Below are 16527 nucleotides of genomic sequence, written 5' to 3'. Positions count from 1 at the left end.
CAGGCATGCCTGGAATGGAAGCTCTTCTGACTTCCTGTTGTCTTCTGCACCAGGAGCCAGGGGGTGCAGGAAGGACACAGGGCTCAGGTTTGCATTCCAGCCCCCACTACTTGCTGTGTGACCTTGGCCAAGTGACTCAAAATCTCCAAGTTCTTTCCTTGAAAAGCCTATTTACAAAGCCCACCTCACAGACTCCTGGTCAGGGTTCAGCAGTGGAGATAAAGGCCCAGGGGCTTGGGTCGAACTGCCCACTGCCTTGGGCTGTGCAGGAACCCCTTCCCACTGGCTGTGAGCCTCCAGCCTGGGCACAACTACAGCAGTGGGGCCTAGGAGGCAGTTGGCTCTCCATCGTACTGCTCCGGGAAGCTTTCTTGGACTCTGTCCGTACTGGTTGGGCAGCCAGCTTTGCTCTGGCACCCACAGCAACATCCTCCCAGCCCCACCCAGATCTTTCCAGCCCCTAATACATGGGGAAAATGTACCGCAGGCAGAGGGAGTGGCAGGGTCTGGAGTCAGGATCCTACTGTAGCTTAGGGTTTCCCCTCAAACCCCTTCCTCATACTGGCTACCTTTAGCTTCTTCTTTTTTTTGGGGGTGGGGGGTGGGACAGAGTCTTGCTTTGTTGCCCAGGCTAGAGTGAGTGCCCTGGCCTCAGCCTAGCTCACAGCAACCTCACACTCCTGGGCTCAAGCAATCCTTCTGCCTCAACCTCCCAAGTAGCTGGGACTATAGGCATGCACCACCATGCCCGGCTAATTTTTTCTATATATATTAGTTGGCCAATTAATTTCTTTATATTTATAGTAGAAACAGGGTCTCGCTTTGCTCAGGCTGGTTTTGAACTCCTGACCTTGAGCAGTCCATCGGCCTCCCAGAGTGCTAGGATTACAGGTGTGAGCCACTGCGCCCCCAGCCTACCTTTAGCTTCTGAATCCTCTTAACTGACTGTTCCCATTTTACAGGTGAGTGGACGGAGTTACTTGCTCAAGGCCACAAGCTTGAGACAGCTGGTTTGGACTTAGTTTTTCTTTTCTTTTTAGAGACAGGGTCTCGCTTTGTTGCCCAGGCTGGCATGCAGTGGTGTGATAATAGCTCGATGCAGCCATGAGCTCTTGGGCTCAAGAGATCCTCCTGCCCTCAGCCTGGGATTACAGGTGTGCTGGGATTACAGGTGTGTGCTACCACACCTGGCTAATTTTTTCTTATAAAGACAGGGTCTTGCTGTGTTGCCCAGACTGGTCTCAAACTCCTGCCTCAGCCTCCCAAAGTGCTATGATTACAGGCGTGAGCGACTGTGCTCTGCCTGGTTTGAACTTTTGTACTCACGTTGTTACACAGCTTGCCAGACTCAGGTGGCAACTCCCCCATCTGAGCTGCACATGGATGGCAGCGGCTGTGGCACCTTACCTGCTATGTCCCTAAGTCCAGGTGAATGAATGAATGGAAGAGGGAGTGAACAGGCCAGAGGGGCAGGAGGTGAGGCCTTAGCAGGCCCGGGGTGGGCTGGGGGGGGCTCTGGGGCCATGTAGCTCAGGTGGCTTGCAACCAGGCTAGGAGGAATCAAGGCAGAGTTTATTGGTCCCTGAGCCCCCCTCCCCCATTCCTCCTCCTTTCATAGCCAGGGCAGGACTGAGATGGAGAAGGTGACACAGACAGACCCACAAGGACAGAAAGGCCCTGCCTGAGGGACAGCCAGGCAGCCACCCAGAGAGAGGATGATGGAGTGGGGGGAGATAAGGGGCACTCTGTCCTGACCTCCTATTGCAGGAGGGAATCAGGGGCCATGTCAGGGCCTCCTCTTCCCCTCCTGGAGGTACAAGTGAAGCTGAATAACTTGGGCAGCTCTGGGGCCAGGATCCTCTTCGGCCACCTAACCAACAGCCACTAATGCCCCTGCCCACTATGTTGGCTTCCTGAGTCTGGAGACTGCTGCCCTGGTCCCATTTATAAGCTCCCTGTTCTCTGGGAGAGCTTGGTGACCCCTCTACCTCCCCTTGCACTGACCCAAGACATCATCCTGAGAAGGCCCTGTCAGTCTCAGCCTGGGAACCAGAGGGCCTGCCTAGCCCAGAAGACATAACTTGGACATGAGGCTTTCACAGAAAACCTCTGGAGGGGGTGTGGGAGGTGGCAGTGAGTCACCTGGCAGTTTTGAAGGGAGGGGCCAGAACCCTGGGTGGAGGTGCTGGGCCCTGCTTGCTTTGGTCTGGCATTTGTCCAGGACCCCTCTGGGGTGGAGCCTGGGGCTCTGGATCCAGCATCTGCCAGCCCTCAGAGGGATGTAGCAGGAAAATCACAGCTTCTCTTCGCCTGCCTGGATGCGGGTGTAGGCCTCTTGGTCCAGTGGGACATAGTGGCCCTTCCGGGTGTCCAGGTAGAACAGTGGGTCTTTCACGATAGCTGGGTCAAAGCCCTCCTTCCGCAGCTCTGTCTTCTGGAACTTGTAGGTCCCTGGGGGAGTGGGGAAAACTCAGACAGTTCAGGGCAAGGGCCCGAGCTCCTGGGAACCTGACCACCACTGTTGGGGAAGGACAGAGAGAAGGGCTGGAGAGAAAACAGGAGAGGGGGAGTGTGGGAGGAGAAGGCACCACCCTTTAAAATTTGCAAAGAATGCTCCATCTGTTACCTTGTGTACTGCTTCTCAGAGCAGCCATGGCAAGGCAGAGGTAGGGGACAGGGACAGCTGCGTTACCCACGCATACCCATTTTGAAAATGGGGAAAGTGAGACCTGGAGAAGGGAAGCTATGTGCCCGACTTCACACACTGAGTGACAGCAGAGTAGAGGACCAGCCAACTGATGACCCTTTACTTGAGCACCTACATACTGAGTACAAGCATGATCTCATTTTCTAAGATGCACATGCTTCCAAACTTTAACATCTCTGAAATAGTTTAATTAGCAGCTTTTCTCCCTTAACAGTATGCAAACTGTGCCTCTTTCAATCAACAGTATTAGCCCCACTGCACGACGAGAAGACCGATTCTCATCAGTCTTCTGGGATCTGAGCCTGGGTGTGACAGACTTCCAAAAAAGGGCTACAGGTTCCTCCCCTCCCTGTACACCTTTACAATGTGGCTTTGCCACTTCTCCCAGCAAGAGCTGGAGTCTTTCTCAATTCCTACTGGCCTCAATCTGGACAGGCCTTGTGACTTGCTTTGACCAATAGAATGTGGCAGAAGCAACAGTGTGGGATTCCTGGGTGAATCTAGGCCGCAAGGGTCCCTGCAGTACCGTCCCGCCTCTCTCCCTGTCCCCAGGGTCTTAGGAATGCCTTAAGGCCAGTCTAGCCTTCTGAAGGATGAGAAGCCACATGGAGCAGAGAACCATCCCCAGTGAGGCCCCCAGGCCAGCACTGTCCAACAGGGTCATCACTGGCTGTATATGGCTATTTAATTAAAATTAAACAAAATTTAAATTTCAGTTCCCCAGTCACACTGTATACATTTCAAGTGCACAACAGCTACACAGGGCTAGTAGCTACTGTGTCGAATGGCAGAGATCGTAAACATTTCCATCATCGCAGGCAGTTCTGTTGGACAGTGCTGCAGAAGCAACCAGATGAGAGCCAGACGTGGAAGTGAGGCCATCTTAGAGCCTCCTTCCCCAGGTGAGTAACTACGTGATGGCAGCTCTCTGAGTAACCCCAGGCAAGGCCGACAGGAGAACTGCTCAGCTGGGGCAAGTACGTTTAGGGGTGGTTTGTTCTGTAGCAAAGCCCCCCCCATCTGAACCCCAAAGTCTGTCAGCTTCCCTGCCTCTCCTGACAGAAGCCATGGTGTCATCCAATCTTCGGGGAACTCTCAGTTTTAGTCATGAGCCTGGTACCAGTGTCCTTGTCCTTCAGTGCCACACTGAAGCCCCAGACCCTCCCTACTGCTTCAGGTGCCCCTAGAGGTCCAGGCACCCACTCTCTGGCAGGGGCCATATTGGTCAGGGAAGGCCTGCCATCAAGGTGGGCAATGACATGACCACCACCTGGGAGGTGGCCAGGCAGATGTGGCCCAAGGGTGAGCAGTCAGGGAGAGCCAGAAGGGGCAGGTCTGGGCATAAGCCTGAGCGCTCCCTGGCCACCAGGAAACTCCTGAGAGCCACCAGTGGGACAATAGATAGAAGGACGGTGCTAGCTTCATGTGTAACTGCGGGGCCACTGCTTCTCTCACCTGGCCAACTACAACAGGCCTTCGTGCATCTCTCCACTCCCTCCAGGCTGCCTGCAGTCCTCTCCCGTTCCCCACAGAGCAGCTGGAGAGCTTTGTAGAACATGAATCTGACCAGGTTATGATCCTGCTCAAACACTTCTGTGGCTCCTTACTGCCCCAGGATAGTCCAAACTCCCACCCCAGCCTCCAAGGCTCTGGGCTTCGGGCCCCTGCTGGCCTCTATCCCATCTCACACCACTGCCTGCCCCTCTCATTTGGCTCCAGCTTTGGGGGCCTCCTTTCATCCCCCAGTACCCAAGCTCTTTCATACTTGCTGTTCCCGCAGTCTAGAACGCCTCCCACGCCAGTAAATTCCTCCCTTTCCTTCAGATCTCAGCTGAAACATCACCTCCTCAGGGCAGCCTTCCAGTCATCCCAAACGTCCCTTCATTCCTTTTCTCTCAGCTTGACCTATGGTCCAGTCTTTTTTTTTTTGAGACAGAGTCTCACTTTGTTGCCCAAGCTAGAGTGCCATGGTGTCAGCCTAGCTCACAGCAACCTCAAACTCCTGGGCTCAAGCAATCCTCCTGCCTCAGCTTCCCAAGTAGCTGGGACTACAGGCATGCGCCACCATGCCCAGCTAATTTTTTCTATATTTTTAGTTGGCCAATTACTTTCTATTTTTAATAGAGACAGGGTCTTGCTCTTGCTCAGGCTGGTCTCGAACTCATGACCTCAAGCGATCTTCCTGCCTCAGCCTCCCAGAGTGCTAGTATTACAGGCATGAGCCACCACACCCAGCCTATGGTCCAGTCTTTATCTTTGGAGTTCCCTGTCCTATGGCTGCCTTCCCTCCTGCTCTAAAAGCTCCAAGAAGACAAAGGTCCCATCAGAATGTGTTAATTGTGTCCCCAAGGCCCAGCACGGTGCCTGGCAATCAGTAAGTATTCATTCCACGAAGGAAACATGAGCCTCTTCTCTCTGGAGAAGTCTGCTCCCTCTACACGGGCAGGTCAGTTTACCAACTCCCTGGCCAGACTATGGGCAGAGGGAGATGATAGCCAATTGGGTCTCTGAGGAAGAAATGGGAAAGAGCCTAGGCTTGGAACCCAAGAGCTGGCGCAGGGGTGGGACACACCTGTTTTGTGCAGCTCAGGCAGGAAACGCAGGAAGATGGGGCGGGCATACAAGGGCAGCTCCTTCTTTAAGACCTGTGCAAAGTGCTCCAGGTCACAGCTGTCAGCGGGGTTGGCCACAGCAGCCATTCCGGCCCGGCCCTCAGCTCCTGGGGGCAGTAAGGTAGATGGTGAGTGGCTGGAGGTGTCCCCAGATGGTGCCTCTGCACACATCTCCCATTTCCACACACACACCTGGCACTTCCACACCATACACCACCACGTCGGCCATGTCAAGCAGGCGGCTGAGCGTGCCCTCCACCTCGGTGGTGGACACGTTCTCGCCCTTCCAGCGGAATGTGTCCCCCGTGCGGTCTCGGAAGTACAGGTAGCCCAGCTCGTCCATCACCAGCACATCGCCTAGGGAGGGGTTGTATGTCAGAGCTTGTGCCAGCTGACCCTTGGCCCAGGCTGGAGCCAGGCAGTCCTCGCTGGAGCACAAGGACTTCTTTTACCCTAAGAGCTGCGGGGGGGAGGGGGGGTGTTCTGGGGAGATATTCTCTGAAGGCGGCAGAAGGTCCCCGCATCCACTCTGCCTCCTCAGAAAGGGGCTGTGAACCCACCAGTGAGGTAGGCCTGGTCCCCCTTCTTGAAGACATCATTGGCAATCTTCTTATTGTTGGCGCCCTGGTTGAGGTAGCCATCGAAGCGGCGCAGGGGGTCTTTCTGGATGATGCGGCCCACCAGCTGGCCTGGCTCGCCTAGGGGGTGGGGCAGGCAGACTCAGATATGGCCTAGGCAGCCTCTCCGACCTGTGCCCCCTCGCCAAATGCACCCTGCATCTTGATCTGCCTGGATCCACACTGTTTGCCACACAAAAGCCCGTCTTCTCCCCAGCCCGGGAGCTCATCTTGGCAGGTCTGACACCCTTAGGCACGTGGTGACGCCTGCTCGCTGGATGGATGGGAAGATGCACATGCGGCAACGTGGTTGGGCTACACAGTGGCAGCCTCACAAAACCAGCACAAGGGGGGGAAATGGGCATTTATTGAAACCTTAAAATCTGTACCCCCATAATATGCCGAAATAAAAAAAAAAACCAGCACTGCCAAGGCCCTGCTCCCTGCCTTCTGTATGTAGCATACATAATCCTGCAGTCAACCTGATGAGGAGGGTGCTGCCATCAGCCCCGTTTGCAAATAAGGGGACTCAGGCATAGAGAGGCTGAATAACTCGCCCATGACGCAGAACTAAGAGGCTGAGCCAGAATCAATCCCAAGCGGCCCAGCTCAGGGTCCTCTCAAGTCAACATGAAAATGAATGAATGGATAGATGGACAGGCGAGTGAATAAATGGATGGACAAAGAAATGAGCAACTTGTAGCCCTAGGAGTGGAGCTGACTGATGGCCACTGGTCAGAACAGGGCTCCCCACCCACCCAGACCTGGCTTCTCTCCTTCCCAGGCCAACCCTTCTCCCTCTGACCCCCAATTCCGGCCCGAGGCAGACCTGGCTGGCAGGGAATGCAGACGCCATCGGGCCCCCGGATCAGCTCCATGGTGTCCTCGTTGACGCGTACCAGCCGGATAGGGTACACGAAGGACAGGATGCGGCTGTTGAAGCCACAGGCCCCCACCTGCGAAGGCTAAGACTTGGGCCTGGGCTCTTCCACCGTGGGCCCCAAACTGGACAATGAGGGCAAGGGGACTCCAGCACCCACACTCTTGCACTGGAACTCTGCCCTCTTCTCTGCTGCCCAGTGCCTCCCGTGGCCCATCCCGCAGTGGCCTCGCCCTTCCCCAACCTGGCCGAACCTGGCTGTCGAAGTTGCCCAGGCTGCAGTTGCACTCAGTGGCCCCGTAGAACTCAGCCACCTGGGGTATGTGGAAGCGGCTGGAGAAGCTGGTCCAGATGGACTGCCGGAGGCCATTGCCTAGTGCCATGCGAACCTGGTGTTGGTTTTCTGCCTCCCGGGGCGGCTGGTTCAGGAGGTAGCGGCACAGTTCGCCAATGTACTGCACAATCTGGGGGTGGACTTGGTGTGACTCCAGGCTCCTGAGGTGCCCTCACTTCACTACTTCCCAACCCTTAAGCTTCTACCCTCCCCAGGGGCTGACTGTGTAATCTCTTCCCTCTCCAGGCCTCAGTCTTCCCATTTAAACAATGGGAATGTTGCCCTGAGGGAACCCTTCTGAATGACTGGCCACTTCAGTTATAAGAGAGATGCCCCAGAGTGTGGTTGCGGGGAGGGTAACAATGGGATGGGACAGTTCGCCCACTCCCTCCCTTCCCCTCTCACTCACTGTGCAGTTGTACTTGATACAATCATCCCAGAACCGGGAGGCTGAGAATTTCTTCCGGATCACCACTGTCATTCCGTGGAGCAGGCACTGCCCAATTCCCACGATGTTTCCTGAAGCAGAGGGGTGGGCCCTGAGGTCAGAGAAACAGAGACCCTCCCTCCAGAGGCTCCCCACATTACCCAAGCCGACCTCCTTTCGGGTGCTCTCTCCTGGTCTCCTTCCTTTCCTGTCCCGCCTGTACTAAGTGAACACATCTCTCCCTGTTCAGACCCCTTCTGTGGTGCCTCAGTGGCTTAGTCTGCTCCCAGGGGAGCCTGGAGTTTGTCCCAAGCCCATAAAGCTGCCCTACAGCCAGGCAGGACAAAGCTGCCCTGCGGGGCTTCTGCCCCTCCCATCTGTCTGCCTTGAGGGACCTCCTCCCAGAAGCCTCCCAGCCTCCATCTCCGGCTCTTCCTTGGGCAGCACTCCTGCTCCCAGCCCCTCCTCCTTACTCAGGAACACACACCACTCTAAATACCTGGAGGGCAGGAACTGTTTCTATTTAACTTTTGTCTCCCCTTAAGCCTCTAAAACCATGCAGCAATGCCAGGCACATCTGTGGACTGAAATACCAGACCAGCCCAGATGCCCTGTGGGACACTTCCAAACACACACTGAGGCTGGTGTGGACACCTTAACAGAAAAGAAGACTGATGTCAGGTCAATGACCATAGTTGTTCCTTTTTTAGAGACAGGGTCTCACTCTGTCATCCAGGCTGGAGTACAGTGGAGTCGTCATAGCTCACTAAGCCTCAAACTCTTGGGCTCAAGTGATCCTCCTGAATCAGTCTCCCAAGTAGCTGTGACTACTGGTGAGTGCCTTCATGCCTGGCTAATTTTTTAATTTTTTGAATAGATGGGGGTCTCCCCATGTTCCCTAAGCTGGTCTCAAACTCCTGGCCTCAAGCGATCCTCCTGCCTTGGCCTTCCAAAGTGCTAGAATTACAGTCCACTGCATCTAGCCCCAGATTTGAACTCTAAAACTCATGTATTTCTACTGCAACGTGCTGCTTGAGAAGAAAAGTGGGGTTCCTGTGGCCCTGGGATGCTAGAGGCAGAGGGGGCAAGCACAGGGCTACCTGCTGAATGGTAGAGGGGGAGGCAGTCATAGACGATGTCATCGGCCCGCATGCGGAATCCGTAGTACACCAGGGCAGCCATGCGGTAATACCTGGGAGGGCACAGGGTGAATGGCTGGGTGAGCCCCTGGACAGCAGGGAGGGGACTCCCAGGCCCTGCCCATCACGTTGGGGCACCCGCCTCTTACCTGCTGTGCACGACAATGGCGGCTTTGGGCAGCCCTGTGGTGCCTGACGTGTAGATGTAGAAGAGCTTATCTGAAGAAAACAGACACACGAGTGCTGTGAGGGGGCAGCACAGGACTGGGCACGGGACCACACAGACGGACGCCTGCATGTGTGCAGCCCTTAACACCTGCTCCTACCACACTTCTTCCAGGAAGCCTACCCTGATGCCCTCACACTGCTCTGCTCTAATACATCCACTCCTTCAACAAACGTCTTCCTGGGCCCTTGCTCCTTGCCAGGCCCTGGGGGAGAGGCATTAGTGACTAAGATTGGCACAAGCCCTCTCGGGAGTTATAGCTGAGTGGGACAGTCAGATGAGGAAGGAGGGAATTCCCATACTGAGCACTGAGCACCAGAGGGAGGACGGGAAGCACTGGACCTACTGAAGCCTGGCAGTGACACCTGGCCCGGGTATGCGGGAGGGGAGATGGCGCCAGGTTGGGTGCCCGAAAGAGGTGATGCCTGCCCTAAGTCATAGAGCATGGGGAGGCATTAGCTGCAGGAAGCGCAATGTTGAGGTAGCTTCTGCACTGCTGACTATGTATTTTTCTCACCCCATGGCCCGTTCTGTAGGAAACTCAGCCCTACCAGACTGGAGGCTCCTGGAGGTCAGGAGCTCCACAGGATGACCCTACATGTTTCTAGCACATGCCACAACATCTCATGCTCTCTGGCTGTCGCTGTTTGCCAGCCCTAAGCACCAGGAGGGCAGCAGGGTGAACCAGCCAGAGTCCCTGCCCTCAAGCAGCTTATAAATGTACCAAAGAGACCAGGTCCACGTATGAAAGAGAGGTCAAAGGACAATGAGGACAATGACCAGTTACTGAGCCCTTCCTGCCACACCCTAGCTTCAGGACTTAATCCACTTTTTTCAACTCTCAAAGCTACCCCATAAAGTAGGTTCTATTATTATCCTCTAGTTTGTGGCTGTGGGCACCAAGGTTCAGAGGGCAGGTTAGGTGTTGGCCACACAGGGAAGCAGCAGAGCCGGGATATAAACTCAGATCTGACTCACCAGCCTGAGCTCTGAGCCACCGGGCAGGGTGGCTTTGCAGGGGAGTAAGAAAAGCAGAAGGACCAGGCAAGCTAGAGTATAAAGGAAGGGAGGTGAGAGGCCTAGGGAGGCTGCCTGGAGGAGGGGGTGGGGAGACACAGCAGTGTCCTACACTGGATGGGCACTTGATGATTATTCAAAGGATCTTGCTCCTTCCCCCTACCCCCCAGCCCGCCTGCCATCCCACCCCAACCCCAGCAAAAATTTAGACAAATCAAGTTCCTGGGGTCCTCATCATCCTGCACGTTAGGCATCCATAAAAGCTGTTCAACAAATCAAAGAACTGGACGTAGTGAGTCCCTGTGTGTACTTCCTCTGTGCCTGGCGTCTTCATACACATCAGCTCGTTGCACCTTCATTGTAACCCTAGTGTCCCAGGGTTACTGTCCCCATTTTCCAGATGGAAAAAGGGAGGTGACATGACTTGTTCAGGCACATAGCAAGTTTGCAGAACTCAAGCCTTCTGGCCCTGAGGCTAGTGCTGTGTCTTGGGCCCATCTCAGAAACTGTGGGGTAGGGAAGCCCACCTGTGAAGCCCTTGTCAGGACGACTGGGCAGGTGCTTTGGGGCATCTTTCAGCAGGGGATCCAGGTGCTCTGTGCTGGCGGGCACTGTGCTGGGCTCCCAGGAGCCGGAGCAGAAGAGGCTGATCGAGGGGTCCAGGTTGGCATGGATCTCACAGACAGCTACGGGGAGGACAGGGCAGATCAGCATGCAGACCAAGAAACCTCATGTTCCCAGGATCTCTGCTCATGCCAGGGCTGGGCATGTTGTCAGGGCACACTGGCTTGGCGGGGAGAGAAGTGAGTGAAGCACCTGGGACTTCAGTGTTTGGTTTTTTTTTTAATTTTTAATTTTTTGTTTCTTTTCTTTTGAGACAGAGTCTCACTCTGTTGCCTGGGCTAGAGTGCCATGGTATCAGCCTAGCTCACAGCAACCTCAAACTCCTGGGCTCAAGCGATCCTCCTGCTTCAGCCTCCCGAGTAGCTGGGACTACAGGCATGCATCACCATGCCCAGCTAATTTATATATATATATATTTTTTTTAGTTGGCCAATTAATTTCTTTCTATTTTTAGTAGAGACAGGGGTCTCGCTCTTGTTCAGGCTGGTTTCCAACTCCTGACCTTGAGCGATCCTCCCGCCTCAGCCTCCCAGAGTGCTAGGATTACAGGCGTGAGCCACCGTGCCCGCCGGGACTTCAGTGTTGACAGGAGCAACAGCCCCATCAGTTGCTGGCTAACCACAGACCAGGCCCTTTACCTGCATTCTGCTGCTCCCACAACCCTAGGAAGGAGGTATCAATGACAGCCCATTTCACAGATGATAAAATTGAAAATGAAAGAAACTTGTTCACAGCTAGAATGTGCTGGACCTCAGATACAATGCTAGTTCTATCTCACAGCAGGGCCTGGGCCTTTATCCATTGCACTATGTGCTACTCGCTGGGGGACCAGTTAGAAGGGAGGAGCTGGGGTCAGAGGGCAGCAGCCCCCTATCCCCTTTGGAGAGCGGGAACTTCCTCTGGGCTCCCCCACGCGCTGCACAGACATCCAGATACTCACCCACACTGGCATGGGGCAGGGCCAGCCCACTCAGCCCCGCTTCCAGTGGCCTCGTCTTGATTCGTCCAACCCTCCCTCTCCCCACTGCATCTTTCCTTCTCCCTTTCAGAAAGCTTTACAAGGAGCATGGGGAATGAATCTTTGCTCCCGTTATATAGATGAGGTAAATGAGCCCTAATCAGTCACAAGGACAGTTACCATTAGATCTGAGGGGCCACCTAGCATCAGCCACTTTGCTAGTGCTTCAGGTGGAGTATCTTCTTGAAAATAGGGCCGGGCGTGGTGGCCCACGCCTGTAATCCTAGCTCTCTGGGAGGCTGAGGCAGGCGGATTGCTCGAGGTCGGGAGTTCAAAACCAGCCTGAGGGCCGGGCGCGGTGGCTCACGACTGTAATCCTAGCACTCTGGGAGGCCGAGGCGGGGCAGATTGCTCGAGGTCAGGAGTTCGAAACTAGCCTGAGCACGAGTGAGATCCCGTCTCTACTATAAATAGAAAGAAATTAATTGGCCAACTAAAATAAATATATACAAAAAATTAGCTGGGCATGGCGGCGCATGCCTGTAGTCCCAGCTACTCGGGAGGCTGAGGCAGGAGGATTGCTTGAGCCCAGGAGACTGAGGTTGCTGTGAGCTAGGCTGATGCTACGGCACTTAATCTAGCCTGGGCAACAAAGCGAGACTCTGTCTCAAAAAAAAAAAAAAAAAAAAAAAAACCAGCCTGAGCGAGACCCCGTCTCTACCAAAAATAGAAAGAAATTAATTGACCAACTAAAATATATATATACAAAAAATTAGCTGGGCATGGTGGCGCATGCCTGTAGTCCCAGCTACTTGAGAGGCTGAAGCAGCAGGATCGTTGAGCCCAGGAGTTTGAGGTTGCTGTGAGCCAGGCTGATGCCACAGCACTCACTCTAGCCTGGGCAACAAAGTGAGTCTCAAAAAAAAAGAAAAGAAGACGAGGTAGAAACTGCAGGTGAGGACACCGAAGCTCAGAGAAATCAGTCCCTTACCCAGGACCTCCAGCTTACCTGTGGCAGACCCTTGGCTGTCTGACTCCACGGTTCATGCCCTTCAGCACTGACCCACACAGCCTCCCCCAGAGATAGAAGGGAGTTGGGGTCTGTGCAAGATCCCACGAGACTCCTGCATGTCCCCTGCTCCCTTGGGACTCACCAGGGGCCATTTCACTGCCAAATATAAGGGCCCGTGCCCCAGAGGTGGTGAGACAGTGGAGGAGGGCGTCCCGCCGGAGGTTGGTGTTGATGAGCGCCGCCTCCACACCCAGCTTGGCCATGCCCAGCCACAGGCCCACAAACTCATTTCGGTTCTCCATGAAGAGGGCAGCCACATCGCCTGAGGCCAGGCCACGGCCCCGAAGGAAGTTGGCCACGCTGCTCGAGTAGTCATCCAGCTGGTGGAAGGTCCAGTGGGTGTCTGTACCCTCGAAGATCAGGGCTGTCTTTTCGGGGTGACGCTGTACCGTTGAGGCAAACAAAATGGGCACTGTCCGCCGCTCCCGCAGGTACCGTCGCACCTTTGCCTTCACCTTCAGGAGCACCAGGCCGCCGCTGTGTGGGAGCGAGTAGGACAGCTGACTGCTGGGGTGGGAGTGAGAGGTCCTGACACCCAGCCCAGGTTGCTGCCTCATTAGCCTGAGTCTCACGAGCCAGGCCTCCTATAACACTTCTACCCCCAGCTCTGCCTGGGCACTTGGCACCATAACATGCCCCACCTCGCTGATGCCTCCCAAGACTACAAGAGCACTTGATTTCTCACGCCCCTTACACAGAGGAACCGCAGCTCTCACAGTGCCACGGCTTGCCCACACCTTCCCTTGCCCACACCTTCCCAGGTGGCTGAGCTGAGATTTGAAATCTAGGCCTTTCTGGCTTGAGAGTTCAACTCCTACCACCCTTTCAGCCTGCTGCTTTGGCACAAGCCTTCCAGTGCCCAGGGCTCCATGGCAAAGTCCAGACTCCTCATTTGGAGCCTCCCACAGGCCATGTCTTACCCCAACCAACACCATAGTAAATAAAGCAGAAGCTTACAGATTTGTCTAGTCTTTCTCCCTATGAACCAGGGTGGGCCTTTGTCTTGGTCACCACCTTGACCCAGGGTCCTGTGCCAGGCACAGAGTAGATGTTCTACAAGTGTCTGTGGAATCACTTGGCAACATTTCATTTCCTACTCCACCTCTGCCAACTTCTGATCCCTTGAACTCCATGAGCTCCCAGCTTCTGTGCCTTTGCTGATGCTGATCCTGCCCCTGGCTGGACTCCCCTCCTTCCACCACCTTCAAGGCACCTCTCCATTACAACTACTTTTCCTGCAGGAGGCCGTGTCTGACTCCCCAAGGTCCTGGCCAGAGGTCATCTCTCCTTACTCCATGCTCCCACAGCCTCGCTGCTACCACTCTTCCTGGGGTGCTAATCAACACCTCCTTTTGCAATCAACCCAGACTGACACATACTGAGCTGCCTGTTCTGGGTGTGGGTCACTGTGGTGGGTCACTGTGCTGGGCACTGGGACACAGTGGTAAGCAAGGCCACCAGGGTCTCTGCCCACACAGCACTGCCAGGGTAGGGATTTACTGTGTTCCCTTCTTTCTACCTGACCAGTCTGAACTTGGCAGACTAAGTCTGCCTTGTTCCTCTCTGGGCACCAGAGCCAGCCCAGCACGTTGCATGGATCAGGTGTTTCTGGACATCCCTGTGGAGAATACCTGGCTTTCTTTGGGGAACAGCTTCTCCCAGACATCTGACTAGGGGCCCTGCTCTAGAACTAAGTGACCCTTTTCCCCCTCAGACCTGTGCCAACCTGAGGACAGGGCCTCACAGGGTTCCTCTTCACCCTCTAATAATCTAGAGTGTCCTCAGGACCCTCTGAAGATGTCTCTTCAACACACCTGGTCCTTAATGTACCTCCCAGGCCCCAAGCCTGCTCCAGCCAAAGAGACTGAAGTTAGGCAGATTCCCTGGGAGAAGACTTGGACCTTGGAGATGGAGGTACCAGGTACTATTGCCAGGGGAAGAGTGTAAAACAGAGGTTGCTCTTCTGGGGCCCAAGTGCCCCATGCTGGTTGAGACCATGGAGTCTAGTCTAGGAAGATCTGGGGGATCCGGAACCCATTATGGTGTGATAGACCCCAGGAAGGACTGGACCAGGTACTCACAAGATATCTCGCCTGACAGTCTTGATGAAAACCCGGATGAAGCGCCAGCCGCCAGACCCCAAGTAGAGGAGAAGCAGGGAGAACGCCACCTGGGTCCAGGGCAGTTTCAGCACCAGCTTGGAGAACAGCAGCACCCCCACCAGAGAGGCTCCGAGTAGCATTGTGCCCTGTGGGCACAGGACAGTCAGTGGACCCAAATGTCCACATTCCCCAGGTCTCCCAGCCCAGGCTGCCAGGCCCCTGTAACCCCAAAGTGTCACCCTGTGGTAAGGCTTAGCCATACCGAGTGGAGTGACTGAGAACAGGGGTCTCTTTCCAGGCTTGGGTCCCACAGCTGGCTAGACGGGGCAGGCTAGAGGCATGGGACTTGAGGTGAGGAATTCCAGGGGTGAGAACAGGAGGCTAGTTCTAGACTTGTAATCCCACCTCTGCCTACCACTCTCCATGTGACCTTGGGCAACCCCCTTAACCACTTTAGGCCTTTGCCTCCTGCTCTGTGCAACGGATGTGAGACTTACTCTCCTGAAATCCAGGGTCCCTAATCAAGATGGTTTGGCGTGAGTATTAACTTAAGTGCTCTAGCCCTCTTGCCCAGAGATCCAGAGAGGTTCTGTGGATGACCAGGCCAAGTCAAAACACCCAAAGGGGCAGCTCCAGGGAAAGGAGCCCTGCTCAGTCCCTGCCCACAGGTACAGGCAGCGCAGTGCCTCTGCTGGTCAATAGAGGGCAACCGAGTAAACAAGTTAGAGGCTGGAGGTGCCTGAGAGGTGACCGCCCAGCGGGCAAAGCTGATTAAGGGAGGGGAAGAGGGCCTTGAAGGTACACACCCGACCACCACACACACACACACGCACACGCACACGCACACGCACACAGCAAGCCACTCAGATGAATCTCTGGGAACTGAGGCTTAAGGTAAGGGGAATGGCTGACTGTGCCGCAGAGGCTGGGCTGAGATTAGGACTCTTGGGTTCTATTCCTGGCGCTTTGCGGACTTGCTCAAGGGGATAGCTGATGGGACTCAGTTTTTTTTCGAGTTTTTCTATTCTTGGGAGGAGCTGAAGGTCATGGCTGTTAAGTAGCTTGAGAACCTCCAAGCCAGGGATGAGGACATGGTCTGGACCACAAGGAGCTCTTATAGACCACCTTCCCTTACCCCTCGTGAAAAAGAAAAGCCGGGGGCGAGGAGACTGAACCAGCGCCCCCAATCCCAATGCCTGGGTCTCCTCAGACCTCTGGCCACCTAGAACCCACCACAGCAGAGGGCAGGAACCAGTCCGGGAAGGCTGGGGAATGGGGAGAGGGGAGGAGGGGATGTCCAGTCTCCTCGGGCCCCCGTCCCGGAACATGTGTAACGCTCTCGCCCCTAGACAGCCTGGATAACACAGCGTCTGGTGGGGAGAGAGCGCGGCACGGCGCGCCCTCCACCCCAGGCCGGCATTGCCACCTTCCCCTGACTCGGCCCGGCTCAGCTCCCTGCCCAGGGACCCAGTTTGTGCTCACCCGCAGTCGGCTCCGCCGCGCAGCGCCCTGCCCAGATGCGACCCGGTTGCAGCGGCGGAGTATGGAGCGCGGGGGGCATGAGCCGCCCCTGGGCGCACAGAGCCAGGTATCAGCAGTGCTTCGCCGGCTCTGCGCCCTGCATGGCCCGGCCGCCGGGCCAGCCCCTCCTGCCGCCCGGCCCCGCCCGCCACGCTCCTCCCCCGCCCGCCTCCTGCAACCTAACCGGCTGCGCCGGCCGGCAGCACCGCCTCCCGCGCCTTCCCCGGGCCGCCGAGCCGCAGAGGTGGCGGCGCAGCGAGTTCCAACGCGCCGGACGCCGCCCGACCCCAG

General features: G+C 55.6%; 1 protein-coding gene across 1 annotated transcript; it reads right to left on the bottom strand.

The window, feature by feature from the left end:
- Positions 1–1551: 1551 nt before the first annotated feature.
- On the bottom strand, positions 1552–16508 carry SLC27A4 (solute carrier family 27 member 4). Its single transcript, XM_012772098.3, has 13 exons — positions 16198–16508; positions 14695–14861; positions 12696–13090; positions 10487–10645; positions 8866–8935; positions 8678–8769; positions 7560–7669; positions 7071–7280; positions 6766–6892; positions 5880–6017; positions 5512–5676; positions 5280–5426; positions 1552–2451 (listed from the first exon to the last, which is right to left on the bottom strand). The coding sequence occupies exons 2-13, from the start codon at positions 14853–14855 to the stop codon at positions 2294–2296; spliced, it is 1932 nt and encodes a 643-aa protein (XP_012627552.1). The 5' UTR covers positions 14856–14861; positions 16198–16508; the 3' UTR covers positions 1552–2293.
- Between the last annotated feature and the right edge of the window lie 19 nt (positions 16509–16527).

Source organism: Microcebus murinus, chromosome 12, assembly GCF_040939455.1.
Source record: "Microcebus murinus isolate Inina chromosome 12, M.murinus_Inina_mat1.0, whole genome shotgun sequence".
Classification (NCBI taxonomy): domain Eukaryota; kingdom Metazoa; phylum Chordata; class Mammalia; order Primates; family Cheirogaleidae; genus Microcebus; species Microcebus murinus.
This window is presented reverse-complemented; position numbering and strand designations above follow the sequence as displayed.